The sequence below is a fragment of the Pararge aegeria genome, chromosome Z, assembly GCF_905163445.1.
Source record: "Pararge aegeria chromosome Z, ilParAegt1.1, whole genome shotgun sequence".
Taxonomy (NCBI): domain Eukaryota; kingdom Metazoa; phylum Arthropoda; class Insecta; order Lepidoptera; family Nymphalidae; genus Pararge; species Pararge aegeria.
In genome coordinates this window covers 23,298,089-23,315,537 of record NC_053208.1, presented here as the reverse complement: position 1 = coordinate 23,315,537, position 17,449 = coordinate 23,298,089, and the positions used below count along the sequence as shown (strand labels likewise).

The 17,449-nt window shown below is 37.4% G+C and overlaps 1 protein-coding gene across 1 annotated transcript in view; it reads right to left on the bottom strand.

Annotated features, from left to right (window-relative positions):
- LOC120635992 overlaps window positions 1-17,449 on the bottom strand; it is a 107,910-nt gene that overhangs the window by 28,216 nt on the left and 62,245 nt on the right. The window contains exons 44-60 of the mRNA XM_039907213.1: window positions 17,046-17,167; window positions 16,324-16,420; window positions 15,465-15,678; window positions 14,302-14,482; window positions 13,435-13,574; window positions 12,551-12,689; window positions 12,057-12,183; window positions 11,376-11,491; window positions 10,471-10,655; window positions 9,570-9,710; window positions 8,984-9,176; window positions 8,118-8,290; window positions 7,441-7,517; window positions 6,967-7,151; window positions 5,943-6,058; window positions 5,225-5,313; window positions 60-190 (exon numbers count right to left, since the gene is read on the bottom strand). Of these exons, the coding sequence (XP_039763147.1) occupies window positions 60-190; window positions 5,225-5,313; window positions 5,943-6,058; window positions 6,967-7,151; window positions 7,441-7,517; window positions 8,118-8,290; window positions 8,984-9,176; window positions 9,570-9,710; window positions 10,471-10,655; window positions 11,376-11,491; window positions 12,057-12,183; window positions 12,551-12,689; window positions 13,435-13,574; window positions 14,302-14,482; window positions 15,465-15,678; window positions 16,324-16,420; window positions 17,046-17,167 (2,426 nt within the window). The remainder of the gene's footprint in view (window positions 1-59; window positions 191-5,224; window positions 5,314-5,942; window positions 6,059-6,966; window positions 7,152-7,440; window positions 7,518-8,117; window positions 8,291-8,983; window positions 9,177-9,569; window positions 9,711-10,470; window positions 10,656-11,375; window positions 11,492-12,056; window positions 12,184-12,550; window positions 12,690-13,434; window positions 13,575-14,301; window positions 14,483-15,464; window positions 15,679-16,323; window positions 16,421-17,045; window positions 17,168-17,449) is intronic.

The following is a 17,449-nucleotide window of genomic DNA, read 5'->3' as shown; positions in this document are numbered from 1 at the left end:
TTAACTTCTAAGAAATAAGATATGAATCTGTTAATAGTGATAAGATTTTACAAACTTACGTCCGCGTCAAGTGGCAGATGCGAGCGCAGCAAGTAAAACGGCCAAACTGTCGCTATGATGCGTCTGTCGACGCGGGCGCGATTTACGCGGCACCAAACGGACGTGAAATTAACTTCACCGCCACTGGGCACTGAATAAACAAACATTTAATTATTGCAGATTTTAGACACAAGTAGCCGTAAATCGGAGTAAGTGCCTGATATACAACATTAAGCTTTATTTGCTTCTATTATATTTTTTCCGACTACTTCGCTCTGTTATTATACCAGCTTCCGTAATTTGGTCATAAATGCGAAAGTGTTAAAGCGTGAAATTGCATACCAATGAATACTCTTTTTCATTTAGAATTTCATAAAAATTCAAATTTGTACGAATGTTCGACGTCCTTAATCGAGAGTCGCTTTCGACTATCGATAATACCCCGAGTAAAATGCATTTTATAAAACGTTAAACGATTCAAAGGTTAAATGGCCTACATTTCTGCAGAGAGACCTCCTGGCGTGACATTTGTATTCATGTCAATCGGTCGCTGCGTGAAAGATGAATAAACCAACACACAATCTTTCGCATTTACGAGTATGGACTTTAGATCTTTTGTTCCTAATTATTAGTAGTGCGTCAAGGTAATATCTTCTGAGAATAATGAGGCATAACTTACTCAGCTTATATTCGACAGTACGTGGACGATTAAAAAATGTTACAAAACATACTATTAAGATTGAATTTATTGCCGCGGATTATAGCAAATTAAGCTTAATTTTTGTTCTGAAATACATTTCCTCTGGCCATATGGCCTCTGTTACAAAATCACTTAGTAATAAACATGTTTTGTTTTATATGCTTTTTTCTAATATCATTTAGGTTCAAAATGAATAAACCATTATTCAAGCACTTTATAACGTCCGATTGAGCGGAAACTCGGGAACTTTTGTAATACAATAATATAGTGCCATATAGTTGATGATAATGATGGTGGAGCCGGAAGGAAGCTAGAAGTACTGTTCAAGCAAACAAGATAGTTTTGTCGTATTGACGCTCGTTGGATTTGTTTCATTTGTACACGTACTACAGAGAAACATCTTTTACGAAATAAAATAAAAAGAAATTGCACGTGCAGCAACGTAAAACGAATTCGTGAAAGAAGTGAAACTTCTTAAATAAAACGCATTAAAATCAGTGTCACATCACACTTCTGAGCGTCAGACGCTGGAGACGCGTAAATGCGATTCACAATGTAAAACTCTCTTTCTTCTTCTTTTATACGTTTTTTCGTTGACTCATGTTATGAAATTTGTCTAGACGTAACCTTGAAACAGCGCTCTCAACTCTTATCCAAACAGAATCTTCGCCGCCTAAGAAGTTTCACTTCAAAAATGCAAATCCGCCAAGGAATGACGGTGATATTGGTGTACATACATTAAAAAACTATTTGAACGAAAAACAACTGCATTCGTTGGATGTGAGTTTTTAAAACACAACTTATGCTGCTCTATTAGATACGTTTAAAATGGCTTCACAATTTTTTATAAAAAATAGTTTGTGGTCGACAAACATCATTACACAAAGTGCGTCTCATTTAGAACACTTGGTAGGTATACATTATATGCCCGTTTTCAATAAACCTAGGAATAGCCTTAATCGGATGCCTAGTAATTTAGGTGATTCCTAAACAAAAAAAAACGTATCACGAATTCTTATGCGATGTCTAACGACATTAGTTACAACACCGTTACGGTGGATCGCAAAGTTTAAGCGACTCGTAAACATACTCTTAAAAGCTCAAAAATATAACAAACACAACAAACAACAAACACCGCACCTCTTGGCAAGAACCAAAAACCAGACTACGGTCTAATTGGCCTGCACTTTTCGAGTTACAAGCAATTAAATAACCAAGTGCTCAGACCTTACTTGAATCGTCAAAAAGGGTATTTTTTAATAATAAATAAAAAAAATACTATACTTCGGTCGTTGAACGAATGCGTTTCTGATAAGTAGAGATTAAATGGAGGATATGAAATTGAAGAGGCGTTGTTTTACCATATAAATATTTGTGTGTTGTTAAATGCAATAGTTATGTTATCAGTGTTCGTTTAGCAAATAATAAATATATCGATAATTTATTGAACACATTTAAATCCATTATTTGCGATGATTAAATATTTTAGAGCGCAAGCGTGATTTTCAAAATAATTATTATAGGAAGATATGTCCGATGCATATATATGGAACACAATGCAAAATAACTAACAATCCCACGCAATAATCCCAAGAGCCTTGCATACCGACCTTTTAAATAGAATTTCATAAGTAGGTATTAGTTGTTTGTGTAGGTGAAGTTATGAGCAGTTTATTATCCATTAATTTTAAAGTTATCTTTCGTTCGTCGAATAATATTTGCACACAATATCTTAGACCAGTTAAGTACAACAAACAATTTCTAAACAATCTGAGCCCACAAGTCATATTATTTCATCACATTTACTTCAATTCATCACAATAACTATGCGAAATGAACTTTTACACTCTCTCGCAACATAACAAATAATAACAGATTACAAATAGAAACAAGATATAAATGAAGGAAGTTGCATTCTCATTGCACCTGCGCATTTTGAAATATTACGCACCTGTAGAAACTTCATATCCCTCGCCAGCTTTGAAGTCCATTAAAAATATTAATAATTTGAGTAACTATAACAGTCGGCAACCCTACTCCACAAGTGGAAGCAATCGATTGCCACAAGTATGCTATAAACTTGCATTGCATATATGCAAATAAGCAGTGCATACCCTACCCTCAGGGTCTTAAAGAGCCTTCAGATAGGACCATTAAAGTTTTGTAATTAAAAAAACACTAAGTAAAAAATATATGAAAGCGCCATCTAGTAATGAGCGGCCAAACTTCTAGGTCAATTGTCGCTAGACAGGCGACAGCGCAACCAGCGCGTGCGAGGCGTAGGTATAGCGTACAAAATAAAATCTTCTACTTCGTATTTTAATTTCTAACCGTAAATGCTAAACATTTACCTTTTAAAACACGTAAAAATACCTATATTATTATTTAAATCTCATGTTATCGATTGCAGGGTAAATCAATTATTATAAATCACTCGACATATGACGCCATCTACTGTTGCATAGAAATATCAAATAAAATAATCACGCCCAAAGAACGAATCGTTCTGCTAGATGTGTGCGTGCAAGTTAGTAGTGTTTGTCGTGTAATGTTATAATCGTGCGCTTGTACTTACAAGATTAGCATCGGTCTTGTGGGAACAGTTTCATTCATAAATTCTCTAAGTATAGGTGTCTATAAGCACTGCTTACGGAAGTGGATAATCAATTACGTGTTTGATTTTTTTATGAATAAAATGATTTGCTTGGTTTGTTATTGTTGTATACTGCCATTATTCTTTTTTAGAAATAAAAATATCATTAACAAGTGTAAATACCTTACAGTGTCTTTTAAGAAAATTAAGAAACTAATATTATCAAATTAGTCTTTCGTTTTAAAAATGAGTTATGAAATCAAACGCTGTCTTAATTATGACGAATGAATAGTTTACGTTTTTCAGGAATCATTGGAAAGTGAGAAAGTTAACAATAAATATTGTTTTTATTTATTGTTTACATATCAAAGTAAAATGGCGTTCTAGCCTATACTTACAAAAAAATTAAAAACATATTTTGACTAATTTCGATTGCAATATTTTCATTGGCATATTCAATCGCCATTATTGTTTACCTTCGAACAATGCTCTATGGCGTTGGTGATAAATAAACGGTTCAAGTGCATAAATTCAGTAACTTATAAAAGTTTGAGTAGTGATAGTTTAATGTGTTAATTTATAGTTTATTCATTCATTTTATAATGAAAGCATATTCGTGCGGCCTTTATTTGGGTTCAGTGTGCTTGGAAAAAAAGTACTTAGAGAAAACTTTAATTTCTATCCCTATATCGTAAAATTTGAAATCATTCGCAAAGGAAGGTGTGTACCAATGTTACAAATATCCCAAAAAAAAGGTGATAAAGTAACACGTATGTTTAATAATAAATATTACGAAAACTATTCTTGGCTAAGCGGCTTTGTACACACCAATCGATTATTTTGCTTTCATTTTGTTTTATTGTCCAATATACGTTAAGTGTGGAATGATAAAGGATATTGTGATCTTAATAATTTTCATAAAGACGTTAAAAACATGATATGTTGGAAAAATATTATCATCATCAGTGTGCTTAGAAAATGCTGCCGAATGGTGTGTCATAATTTTGTGACGTAAATCAGGGTATGTACTTTTATTCAATGAGCAGTAGATACACGATAGTATTAAATCAATCAAAGATATTACTTTCGTAAAGTAATTTGATTATAAACGGACATATCTAAAATCTAAATTTTACTTTATGTTTGTGCTGAACACCTTGTGCATACCCTGGGTTCAAGGGCTATGCACGCCACTGCGCACAGAGTATTATCACAAAGTTGGAATAGTGAAAAACAGACGGTCGAGGAAACCATCTTGACGGAGAAATCTTGCGTCTATGACGGTTCGGTGCAAGGAAACTGGACTAAGTAGTAAGGTCAGTCAGTAGGGTACTTGCGCAATTAAAAAATAGCTCGGACTCTGGTGATAAAATACTTTTCGTCCGGATTCTGACTTTTTATTTTTAATCTTGCTATCCCTGGCATAGGGCCGCCTCGTTAATATGGGCAAACTGGGCGCTCTTAGTAGAGGGTTACAGAAAGTGGCATTGGAATTAAAAAAAAATAATATAGAAATCCTTCGAAATTTTTTCAAGGTCTGCCTAAATATTTGTAGCATTGCTTGACATCTTAATCATACATACAAGCTCATAACTGCAACCGATAGAAGTCGACTGCTGGACATAGGTCTTTTGTAGAGAGTTCCAAAAACCAAAGTCCTGGGCCGCTTGTTTTCAGCGGCTCCCAGCGACTCGTTTGATACAACCTATACGTCCTTAATTTTTTTTTTTAATTTAATGTTTTCTTAAATTCTCGGCATTACGGACTTTCTTCTAATGAGCTAATTACTCTGGGGCGGGCGCTGCCCATCGAGGCCCTAACACCAAAACCGAAATTTCGCATTAGGAAACCTTGTGTCGCCAGCTTGTTATCAATAAAAATTTAATACATACGTTTGACGAGCCACGGCATATTTTCTTTCCGACATTCTTTTAATGGGATGTCACCGGACCAACCGCTCCCTGATGTCTTATATTTTAACCTAAAAATATATTAAAATATATTAAACACATACAACATTAGTGCGACTTTAGTTAACTTTAGTTGACTTTAGGTAACTAAAGCACTATAAGTTTTCAGTCACAAGTTTTAACATATATGTAATGTTATAAGGTAAAATCAAATTAAAAATTGAATCCCGACTGAAGCTAGAAAACAATATGATAAGCTGATACTGATATTGATACTGTTTTTCTCGATGAGGCCTCGATAATCATCTTTACCCTACTGATTGAGATGATTCGAATGAGCCCAAACGACTAACTCTGCTGTTTGATGCTAAGGAGTTGGGTATCTCGTAGACTACTTAATGGTGCTTCATAAATTCAAAGAAAGCATGTAATGGAAATACCGCACAAGTGCAGTACACATTCCGATTCAATCGGACCTGTAAAAGTTGGAAAGGGCTGATTATCTCCAACGCCTGAACAGACCTTCATTAACTTTAGCCAAGAAAAAAATCGCATCAAAATTAGTTTCTTCTTTAAGGACCTACGATGCTAAACACATAAACGTATAAAACGTTTCTTCATTAATTTTTTTTAATTAATAAATATATCAATAGTACAAGACAGTGATAAAAATATTAACAGATAAGAGAAAAATACTTACTTCAGCACAGTTTCATATTCAGTGTTGCAGAGCACGCTGCAAGTCATAGTTTCGGAGTTAAAGTCTCCAGAACTTATAGTTTGCCAGACAGTTTCTTCGCGACGTTTTACTCGCACCTGAATAACAATGCAGAAATTGTATGACATATACACACAAATATATAAGACAAATATTCCAGACGGTTTTTTTTTGTTCATTGCAATTATTATAATAAAACATGACATGAAAATTCGGAAATAATTAATTCCAAATTTTCAATTACTGGAACCTGGGACTTCCCACTTATAAGACCACAGCGCTCACCACTGCGCCAGAGAGAAAGCAAAAAATCGAACCCAAATTAATTACTTTATAGAGGTCATGCATTAGTGGCATGGATGAATACATTTAAATTTAATAGAATTGAAGAGAAGGATAATAAATGATTTCAAGCGCTCTGGTTTAGAAAATTTCTACTAAGGAGCCTAAAGACATTGGAGGGTTAGAGTTATCCTGTTAGCCACCCTTTGGGTACATCATCATCATCATGTCAACCAATGGACGTTGACTGGTCTGGGGTCTGATTCAGGGTCTTGTGCCACTTGGGTGCAGCGGCTCCCTACGACTCACTTGCTGATATGACAACTCGGCGTTTACCGGTGCGATTCGTTCAGCTATTTCGGGGACTCTGGTTCTTCTACGAGTCTCCACATTCCTGATTTGATCACGTGGTGATACTCAAAGCATAGCTCTCTCTATCGTCCACTGAGCCATCTTATGAAATTCTTATTTAGCGACCACGTTCCAGAACCGTAAGTCATAACTGGCAACACCCACTGTTCGAAGACTTTGGTCTTCAGGCACTACACACATTATATTTGACGAGATATATTTTGTATATTGGACGAGAAGATGTCACGGAGTTTCACGAACGCTACCCATCCAAGTTTCGGCAGTTCATCTCTTTCCCTAAATTGGACCTACCTAGCTGGATTGTGCGACCCTTTGGGTACCGAAGCTTGAAATTAACATGTCGAATGCTCACCTTGTAAAGCAAGTTGTGACGTAGCATATTCGCAAGAGTGATTTCACCGGATAGGAACATGTCGCGTCGAACACCGGTGTCTTTCACGACGACGTATAAATATGTCCCATGTAAGCCCCTGATGTCGCTATTGACGTAGCCTTCTTCGAGTCTCACTCGAGATGATCCAACGGAGAATGTGATACCTGTAGAAAATGAATTGTTATCGTAAAAACAACTGATCTTCCAAAAATATGTATTGTCTACGCATGTTTTTAATAATAATAATAATAAGTATATTACGACAATACACACGTCACCATTAAGCCCCAAAGTAAGCGTAGCTTTTGTTATGGGTACTACTTTAACTCATGAATATGTGTGACTCACTGAGAATCATTCATATTCACAACACATACATTTTGAAGTTATGGTAGATCAGAAAAACGGGAACTAGTGATTAAATATTAAAATAAATGAATAAAATATGCATACTGTTAGACCAGCGCCAGTCAGTTGCTTTGCCCGCTATTGAGAAGCGTATCTTTTTCGGTGCCGTAGGTGACCGCCATCTGCGCAAACAAATAGTAACAACGATTAGTACAATCATCAATAGCCTATAATAGTCCACAGCTGGGATAAAGACCTCTCCCAACGGGAGAGTTTACGCGTTTGCTGGGCAGAAGATGAAAGTAGTAGAACACAGACGAAACTGCTGCCCGTTTTCCATTATATTCCCTTTGTACAATAAGTTTTCATAAACCACGGCATATAAATGCTTGGCTGTAACCAAACCTGATCGTACTGATGTTGATGATGATCGCTCTTGTTAAGATGTCTATTCGCTTTAGGTTCTAAGGTATAACTCATCTCGTGTGGAAGTAAATCTTCAAAGGTGACGTCAGAAAGGCAGTCAGATGAAGAATGCATGTTTTGCCGATGCTTCATAACGTGGAATAAGGTCAACAAGAGATATTTTGTAATAAGTCCTCACCACCTATGGAAAAGTTAGTAAGAAGAGCATTCCAGAAATAGTGCATATAGGAATCGAGGAAGCAAAGCGCTTCGTACGTGTCCATGGGGTATATACCAAATTAGGGCGGAGCGCGAGAATTCTTTCGATGTCTTCTTTCCGTTTCGTTGATAGTAAGTTGCAATGTTGGAAAGCATACCTGTACGCAAGTGATGCGCCTCCATTGAGCGGCACGATCTCATCGGTTTGGTCTTGTCCAATAAGCAGCACCGACGAACAGTTGTTGTGAATCCAGAGCGAAACTAGCCCCTCCAAAGCTACTGCAGCGTCCTCTTCAACAGGCTCTGTCTCGTCTGTATCCAGTTGTAAAGCCTAGATGGATAGACAGATGAAATATATATAAACAACTCGAGAAGTAGATTTTTGTCAGTGAGCCCAACTATATCTCAGTGGGATTGGTCTGGGGCGCCAAATTTCGAGACTTTTGAGGTTTTCTGCCAAGAAATGTCTGAATTTACCAGAAACTAACCGATATAACAAGAACCAGTATACTAATTAAGTCGGTTCTTGTAAACATATGCATGCTTTGATCATCCCCGACAAATAAAACCCGTCAATTCGTATTGGAGCAGCATAACATATATGTTCTAAATACCTTTTTCCTATATCTGTGGAGGCCAGTGCTTAGACGGCTAAGAGTAATGTTAATGCTGAAATAGTTGTAAATCCCTTCAGGAAGTTAATTCTAATTCCGCTGGAATTACATGATACGAAGTACTTGTCAAGTACATGTATTTAGTACCTTAGTAAAAAATTGCGTGGTCGGGGGAATCCCGTCGGAAATTTAGTTCTGTACTCTACTCTAAATGTCAGAAAAAGCCACAACGTTATCCAGTATAGCGGCTAGCTCTTGGCGATAAAATCATAACTTCGCTGGATTGAACAACTCTCAACCGTCATTGAGGGCGTATAATGCTTTTCCTTACGTGACTATGTTTACCAGTCTAACGCAATGCGTGTTAAGAAACCTCTATCCAAAAAAAGGTACAAAAAATTAAAACTTACAGATTTATAAACATCGATCCAGTCGTGGGCCAGCGCTTGCAGCGTACACACTCCTTGGACGTGCATGGCTGCGCGAATGTCACCCGCGCGCAATAGCAATCTCTGTTCATTGTTCAAGGACACCGTGCCTTGCATACGAAACTCTTCTATCAGCTGCTCCATTGAACCGGTGGAACTGTTTAGGATGTCGCTTCTGGAAGTTAAATAAGATGTTGCGTTAAACTCTTGGAGAGCCTCTATTATTACCACTGAGCGGTTGCACTCACATTGTTTTTGTCCCCAATAAAAAAAAAATCAGTCGTTTTTTTTGTTTCCCTTAACCATTAAAAAAAAAAGTCCAATCAAGCAAACCATGGTATTTTGTTGTATGCTTAACATTCAACGCCACCTATTGGATGTTTAAAAACCATCCAGGAAACCATCAGGACAAACACACATACAGAAACATTTTATTTGGTCAAGCGCAAGATTATATAAGCAAAATCTTGTATAAACAAAACAAAAAATATATTCACAGTAGTGAAATTTTCTAAAATTATCTATTTTCATATACGTCATTAATTAGTAATTAAGGAAATACACTTACGAGATATAGGTGTCAAATAGTAATCTCGAGGATTCGCCAAGGATGGCTTGCGCTGCAGTGTCTCTCATAGAAAGGGTTAGCACACGGTGGCTGCGCATTAGCGGCTTTGACACGTAGTAGCCTTCTAATGGCTTGACTGGCCTGCAAATATTATGTAAGGTTAATTATGAAATTCATCATCATCATAAGCCTATAACAGTACACTGCAGGACTTAAAGCCTCTTCCCAGTGGACTGAATTGAATGAATGAATGAATATACTTTTATTGCACACCACAAAAAGGACATAGAACAAAAATAAAAGTATAACAAAACAAAATATACAATTAAGCGTATACTCCTCTACTAGTTGTGACTTGGCTAGTTACCGACAAAGACTTGCCACAAAACGATTAACGGTTCTCGGTTATCTAAGTTGTAGTGTAAAACATCGCTCGAGCACTAAAAGTCACGGTTATCTTCCTGTAACGTTCAAGAGTTCTGCTGTGATGCCGCCATTACGGTCTGTTATCGTGCTACTACGACGAATAGACCCGCGAATAACTTAAGCCGCTGATATAGCCCAAGCTATCAGCAAGTTGAAATAACAATGTGCAGGTCATGCTTGTCTTAGGTGCGATGGTCATTGCATCAGAGAAGTTCTAGAGTAGAGCCAATGAAGTGTGAGTCTGCGACGTACAATGGGCCGACGATATAAACAGAGTAACTTGGAGTGGTTGGACGGGTAGAGTTAGGCGGAGGATCAGGTGTGGTGGCGCTTTTTACGAAAGGCCTATGTTAAGCAGTGGACTTCCGCAGGGTGAAATGACGATGATGATGGTCGTTCGACTGCAACGAGCCTAATAATTAAGTGTGCAGTCAAAGACTTGTAGAAGCTAGTTATCGATAAAAGAAAAACTTGCCTAGACTGAGAAGGAAGCTCGTTGTGTGCAACTAATTCCAGGCTAACAAAACGTAAGGCGACCCGCGCACGGGGCATGTGGCGCGGAGCGAAATAGGAGTCCACGCGCAATATCCCCGATAGCTCCTCTGCAGTTACGGTGAAAGTTTGACTGTTGTTATCACTGGCGGGGGCTTCATCAGCGGACTGTGGAAGAAAATTAAGCTATTAATACTCCTGTAAGCGGTGACAGTCTAGTGGTTAAGACTTCGGCTTCACTTACGGGGGGGCCCAATTTAAATCCCTCTTACTTTCCGTAATTATTTTCTAATGCGTTTAAATCAATTAAAATATCACTTGCTTCAACGGTGAAGGAAAACATTGTGAGGAAATCTGCATGCCTGAGAGTTCGACATAATGCACTCAAGGTAGTGGACCACCGAGATTGGTGGACTATGGCCTCAACCCTTCTTATTGTGGTAAGAGCCGAAAACCCGGAAATGGGTTGATATGACGATGATAATGACTACTGTAAACTTGTGAATGACAGATTGAATTGAATAGAGCAGGGTAGAGTAGGAACTACTGAATTCAATCTAATATCTGTTGATTTTGGATTGGAGTGACTGACCGAAGTTAGGGCGTCAATTGATGTGCGAAAAAGGGCCAACTAACAGACAAACTGACTTCCCCATTTTTAAATTTAGAGTTTCGGCATTTATTTGTCCTCTATATTATTCCAAAACCTAAGGGGCAATTCATAAATGATTTTTCAATCATGATTTTCTAAGACTCACTTTTACTCGGAAGAAGTGAGTTTTTTAATTCAATATTGTGTGTAGATAAAGTGGAACCTTCGGCGACAAAGCACTGTTAACATTTAGTAACCTGTGAATGAAAAAAATAATGTTTTAACATCTCACTTACCAAGGGATCTGGTATTGGAGTGAATATCTTAGTGTCGAACTCAAAAGGTGGTCTTGTTTTAGTGCCCTCAACATCAGAGCAGGCCCGGACTCGCCAGGTAAGTGAAAATATGGCATCTGCGAAAGAAAAACATGAATATAATTTAAAATATAAGACCTTTTTTTAGGAAAGAATAACTGCCTTTTTCTACACTCTCGCGATTATGTAAACAATATAAAAACAGAAACCTAAGTTTCTGAGGCCTTTACCAAAAGAGTATTAAATATGGTTAGTGAAAACTGGCATAAAAGTGCCAAGGTAATAAGAATAAGGAGGCTCAATCGAGAAAGAGTGTTCCAAACTAGATTTGCCATTGTATATTATATATGAAAAAAGACGAAAATCGACTTGCGTCTGTTTGTGAAATGTTTCCACCATAGCGATGAAAACCCGCCTGGTTCATCACTTTGCGATGGTGAAACAATAAACGATGGAGAGTTAGGCTCGAAATATCTCTAAGTAATCGAGTCAGGAGAATGAGGAGATCCGTATAAGGACCAAATTTACTGACATAGGTCGTCGATTGGCAAAGTTGAAGTGTCAATGGGCGGGGCATATAGCTCAGAGAACCGATGGACGTTGGGGTCCTAAGGTGCCGGTTACTCATATCGGCATCTAGTGGAGCAAAAAATAAATACTTACCCGATGTGGCAGAGTTCAGTTGAATTTCTCGAGGCTCCGAGATCGGAAGTTTGAAGTAGGTGTAAGGTTCCCAACGGGCCAGCAATGGGCAGTATAACTCCAGGGCACATTCCACTTCTTTCTCGGTCTACAGAGTGTACAAGGTAGAAATTAGAAAATTTGCAAAATAAGTAATTTGCATTCAAAATAATTTTGTGACCGAGCTTTTGGGAAGTACTAACGCCATGATTACTTCTGCCGCTAAGCAGTTTGCTTCGCTTCGCTATGTTCCGTTCTGAAGGGCGTGGTTGCAGGCAAATGGGGTTAGCCCCTGAACGTTGCAGGACGCATTCCTGGCATGCCATGCAAAGTGTTGCTTTATTTACAAGTCACTTGGTTTTCCGTATCTTGGTCCGTCAATTAATAGTATAAATAAACCAAAAAAAAAAAAAGTAGTATCAATTATGCAAGCAATTTATGCTCTAGCCATGTCATGAAATAGTTTCTGTACTCACATGCCCAGGTATAGGGTAAGCAACTATGCGAGTGACAGCGCGTGGATGGGGGTACCGCCAAGACACCGTGTTGCCGTGTAAAGTCACTTGATATGCCATTGGAAGTTGACCTCCTGACATAATTTTGAATGCACCACTCCTGTAGATTCAAATAATACTTTTGGGTCAAAAGTATTTGCTACGGTAAAACTTAAGATTTAAAACCGAAGAACTAATAAATAAATTATTTACTGATAACGACTAAGACACCAGGTTAGAAACATATAAGAATAAAGATGTCAACACCCCGTCTTCTCCCGCGGGTGTAGTACGAGGCGACTGAGGGCATGCCGCAGAGAACAGACAGTAGCGCCTTCTGCGTTGCAACCATCTATTGCGATCACTAACCCGTCTGTCAGGCGTGGTAAAAGTGAGCAAACCTTGGCAGAGACCTTAGTCTATCTATAAACGTTAGGTATCTTTGAATCATCTGAGTGTCAATGGAAGACTAAAGTGCATATTAGCAAAATCTAATGCAAACGTAGTTATACAGAATACTATTGTCAACTTCAAATATTATTTTAATCATTGCAAACTATTCAATCAATTGCAGACTTCGACTTCACGGAGCGTGGCGGACTACGGCCTAAACCCATCTCATGCGCTCGAGACCCGTGCCCTGTAGAGGGCAGGTTTTGGGTTGATATGATGATGATGATGATAATGATGATGATGATGATGATGATGATGATTTGTTAAAACGCTAATCAATTTAGTAAAATATCTGGCACACATCAAGTTATAGTTATCAAAAGTCAAATTATTTAAACGTATTAAAATATTACTGTAACACAGCAATACTCTTTGGGTTTAGGTAATTTTAGATGAAATAATTGATTAGCTACCTCAAATCATCTTTATAGTAATGGTGGTCGGAGTCACTGCTTGTAGCATTTCTTTCGAAAACTGAGTCACTTGATACGCTCGGTCCTTCCGTTGTTGGCTCCGAGTCGCTAGCTGAAGAATACGCGGGGCTCGAAGGGCGCTAAAAATTTAAGCAAAGATTGACTAATGTTTTCACAACTAGAGCATCGTTTGTGATTTGTAACCCATACAGTCAGTACAGAATTCAGTTTACTTTTCGAAGGGATTTGAATAGTTAAATTTAATCGAAAAGAGGGTGACAAAAATGCCATCAAAGTTTTTTTTTTCATTTTTTTTTTGAAACAAGGCGGTTAAGGATAATTAACATGGGAGGAAACCGCTCTATTATTTTTTCCTTCTAATGACCAAAATTAAATTTCACTTTTAATAAAATTGCCGCACCAACCCGTTCCTACTTCTTTCCTAACGTCAAAGGTTGTTTGGAAGAGATCTCTTTAGCGATAAATATAAATTTGATATTAAAGTTGTTATTTGATAGAGATGAAGTTACTAAAGTTACTTCTATGATTATTTTCTAACACAAAATGGCCGCCACCACAAAATGGCGTATTAAATTTATTTTTCTTCAACTCCCTCAGTATGAGTATCAAATGAAAGGGACTTGACTAGTAGACTAATGTACACTATTTGAAAGAGAATGAGGAACATATTAACGAACGAAATGAAAACTAAAAAATTTCGTTAATGTCTGGGATTTTTATAATTTTTAATTTTACGCTACATAATATGAGGACCTTTTCAGTAATATAATACATACATAATGGGTAAATGGGTTATACATATGGGTTAATAGTATAATGTTCATCGTAAGATGAACGATAACATACCTGAGTCCAATACATAACTTCCTGCACAGCATCATAGATTCTGGCCAAGGCAGCCATATCGGAAGGTCGGAGATCCAAACTTATGTGATCCACATCAATGGCCACTCGTATTGAAGGGTTTTGGGCCGCGGGACCGCCCTCTGCCTTACGCCAAGCTTCCCAAGTTGCGTCTAATAGGACGCTGCAATATTTTTTAAACATTGAGCTAACTTTCGGGCGAAACTGCCGCTTTAGTCTAGTGGTTAGTTGGTTCGCATACCGGGTCGGGCAAAATTTGTAAGGGTTTTTTTTTTAAATAAATATACTACCGGAACCCGGAGTTAAGTATTTGGTGATACGATATAGTCGAGACGAGACGACATTTACAGCTGACATTTCTAGCTGTGTCATGGCGGATCGCTAGATTTTGCAGATTCATAAATTGAAAATAAATACCAATCTCATTTCGAGTTAAAAAAAACATTAAAGTCAAAAGTCAAAGTCAAAAATATCTTTATTCAAGTAGGCCCACAGGTGGCACTTTTGATGCGTACATAAGAACCACACGGTAGTGAGGTGATGGCGATAAACACATTCGTAAACTTAAAACTAAAGCTACGAGGGTTCCAAATGCGTCCTGGTCTAAGAAGAACCCCACAACAAACTTAGCCGGGTGTTTTTTTTTGTTATCACCATCTCACAATGTCATTTTAAATTATTAGAAGAGCAACCTGGTTAGAGCAATAATTTACACCCAAGCTTTTTTATCGTTTACGTAGTCCTTTATACTATAATAGGACTTTTCTATAAGCTTACGTTTAATACAAACTTTGAACTTTTTAAGAGACATCTCCAAGATGACAATTGGTAGTTTATTGTAGAATTGTATGCAATTTCCTTTAAACGAATTATGAATTTTATGTAACCTAGTATATTGCACTGTAAGTTTATTCTTACTTCTAATGTTTAAATTATTGCAGTCACATTTTTTCTTAAATTTAGAAATGTTTTTATGAACGTACATTAAATTTTCAAATATGTACTGACTATACACTGTCATTATTTTAAAATCTTTAATATTATTGATATATAATTAGATAAATAAAATATTTTAGGGATTAATTGTTATTGTCTTCATGTCTATTGATGCCAGACTCAGGTCTGTGGCCGACGATGGTACTCACCCTGCCACCAAGGGGTTTAACACCACACGCCTCTGATCAGTCGGAGGTCCGGCAGATACCACGATGGCGTCGAGTAATCCCCGACAACGAAGACGGTCTGGATGCGAGCCGGCCGCGGCTTGAAACTTTAATGAACTCCAGCCTATAGCTCCCTCGGGGCCATTAACGCCAATTTGTCCGGTTAGGACAGTCACGCTCTCGATTTGCCGATTCACTGTAAAGATTCGATTTGTTAGTCCTTATTAGGGTACAGTACACAACGGGTCTAACGGGACCCTATTATTAAGACTCCGCTGTCCTTTCTGTCTGTCTGTCACGAGGCTGAATCTCATGAAACATAAAAGTTAGTCAGTTGAAATTCTAACCGATGATTAATTTCTGTTGCCGCTACAAGAAAAATAAATATCTAAAAACAGAATACAATGAATATTTAAATAAAATAAAAAAAAAAATACTACGACAATACACACATCGCCATCTAGTCCCAAAGTAAGCGTAGCTTGTGTTATAGGTACTAAGATGACTGATGAATATTTTAAGGAATATACATAAATAGTTATATTATACGGATAAACACCCAGACACATGTTACACCCCTTAAATATTAGCATACATATTGCTTACATACTATTACTATTGATTTGCGCAACAATGCAATATGTCTCGAATTTAGATACTCAGCAGTCTTTCTGGTATGCCTCTCACCTACGGACAACATAAAGCTGACCTACTGAGCACAAATTTTCGAAAGACCTTTTGTTGCGTGTTTTTTTCTATCAGCAATAAAGGCCAGAGTGTAACAGTTAATAAAAAAATAATGAAAAAAATTATAAATTATCAATAATTAAATATTACTAACCCAAAAAGCATCTAATTTTGTACAAAAGAGGCGTTGGATTGATCTCTTCTTCTCCAGTTTTCTCACGACGACTTAGCAACGAACTGTTCTTTTTAATCTGCAGCAAAAATATATAACTATATATCATAATCGCTATCCTCACCATGCCCCATTGCATAGCTTGGACTCTCCAAGCTGAAATTACGCGGATTGGTGGGTTTTATACCGTCCGTCTGCTTGGTTTCCTCTCTGGAGCACGTGGCTAGACCTCGGCAATTTCCCAAGTCCAAGTTAAAAAGAAAAACGTTGAATCCATTTTGGCTTATTTATTATTTCACATAATATTACAAAAACTAGATTTGACCAAATTTTTCGATGGTGTTTCTGTGAGCCAAACTAAAGAAGATACAAAGGAGGTAGGTTAACTTATTTGTCTCTTTCGGGCGGCGGCAACTTGATTGGTTGATTTGTCTAAGTTGCTACAAAATATAGCGAATGTAAGAATAAATAGACAGTGAAGGGAATTCTTAATATTTGGTCAAATATGGGGTCAACCATCCTATTTTGAGATATCTGTAAGGTGTACATGATGGACTTTCCCAAAGTAACGCCAGCTTCTATCCAATATCCAACACCTGTGTTGGACACAGAAGATTTTGTTTTGCGATGCACTGCGCCTTTAACTCTATATTTTAAAAAGTCAGCAATAAAAGAAGGTAGGCAAATAAAATGTGTATAATTACCAAATCAATGATGCCTCTGATTCTTCGCAATCTGTCGGTGGACACTTCCAACAGAATAGGTCTCTCTACATCTAGCTGTACTGTACCACGACCGCTCGTATGACTCAGCGGCACGTAACCCCCTGTGTACAAAATTCATTCATATTCAACTAGATAAAATTATCCTATACTTGTCTCCAGGCTATGGTAATCGATCAAGCCGCACAAAGGTAACAAAAGCTATTTTATAAAATGCTGCGCGTTACTATATCTTTTAAAACACATTGTATAATAAAACTGTGTGAGCACTGTGACGTCGTCCGTACGTGCCAGCTTTCGTTAACACCAACAATGTTAACGTTATCAACTGACATGAACATTTTGTGATCTTCTTGGTTCATGGCACAACATGGCTTGATGAAATT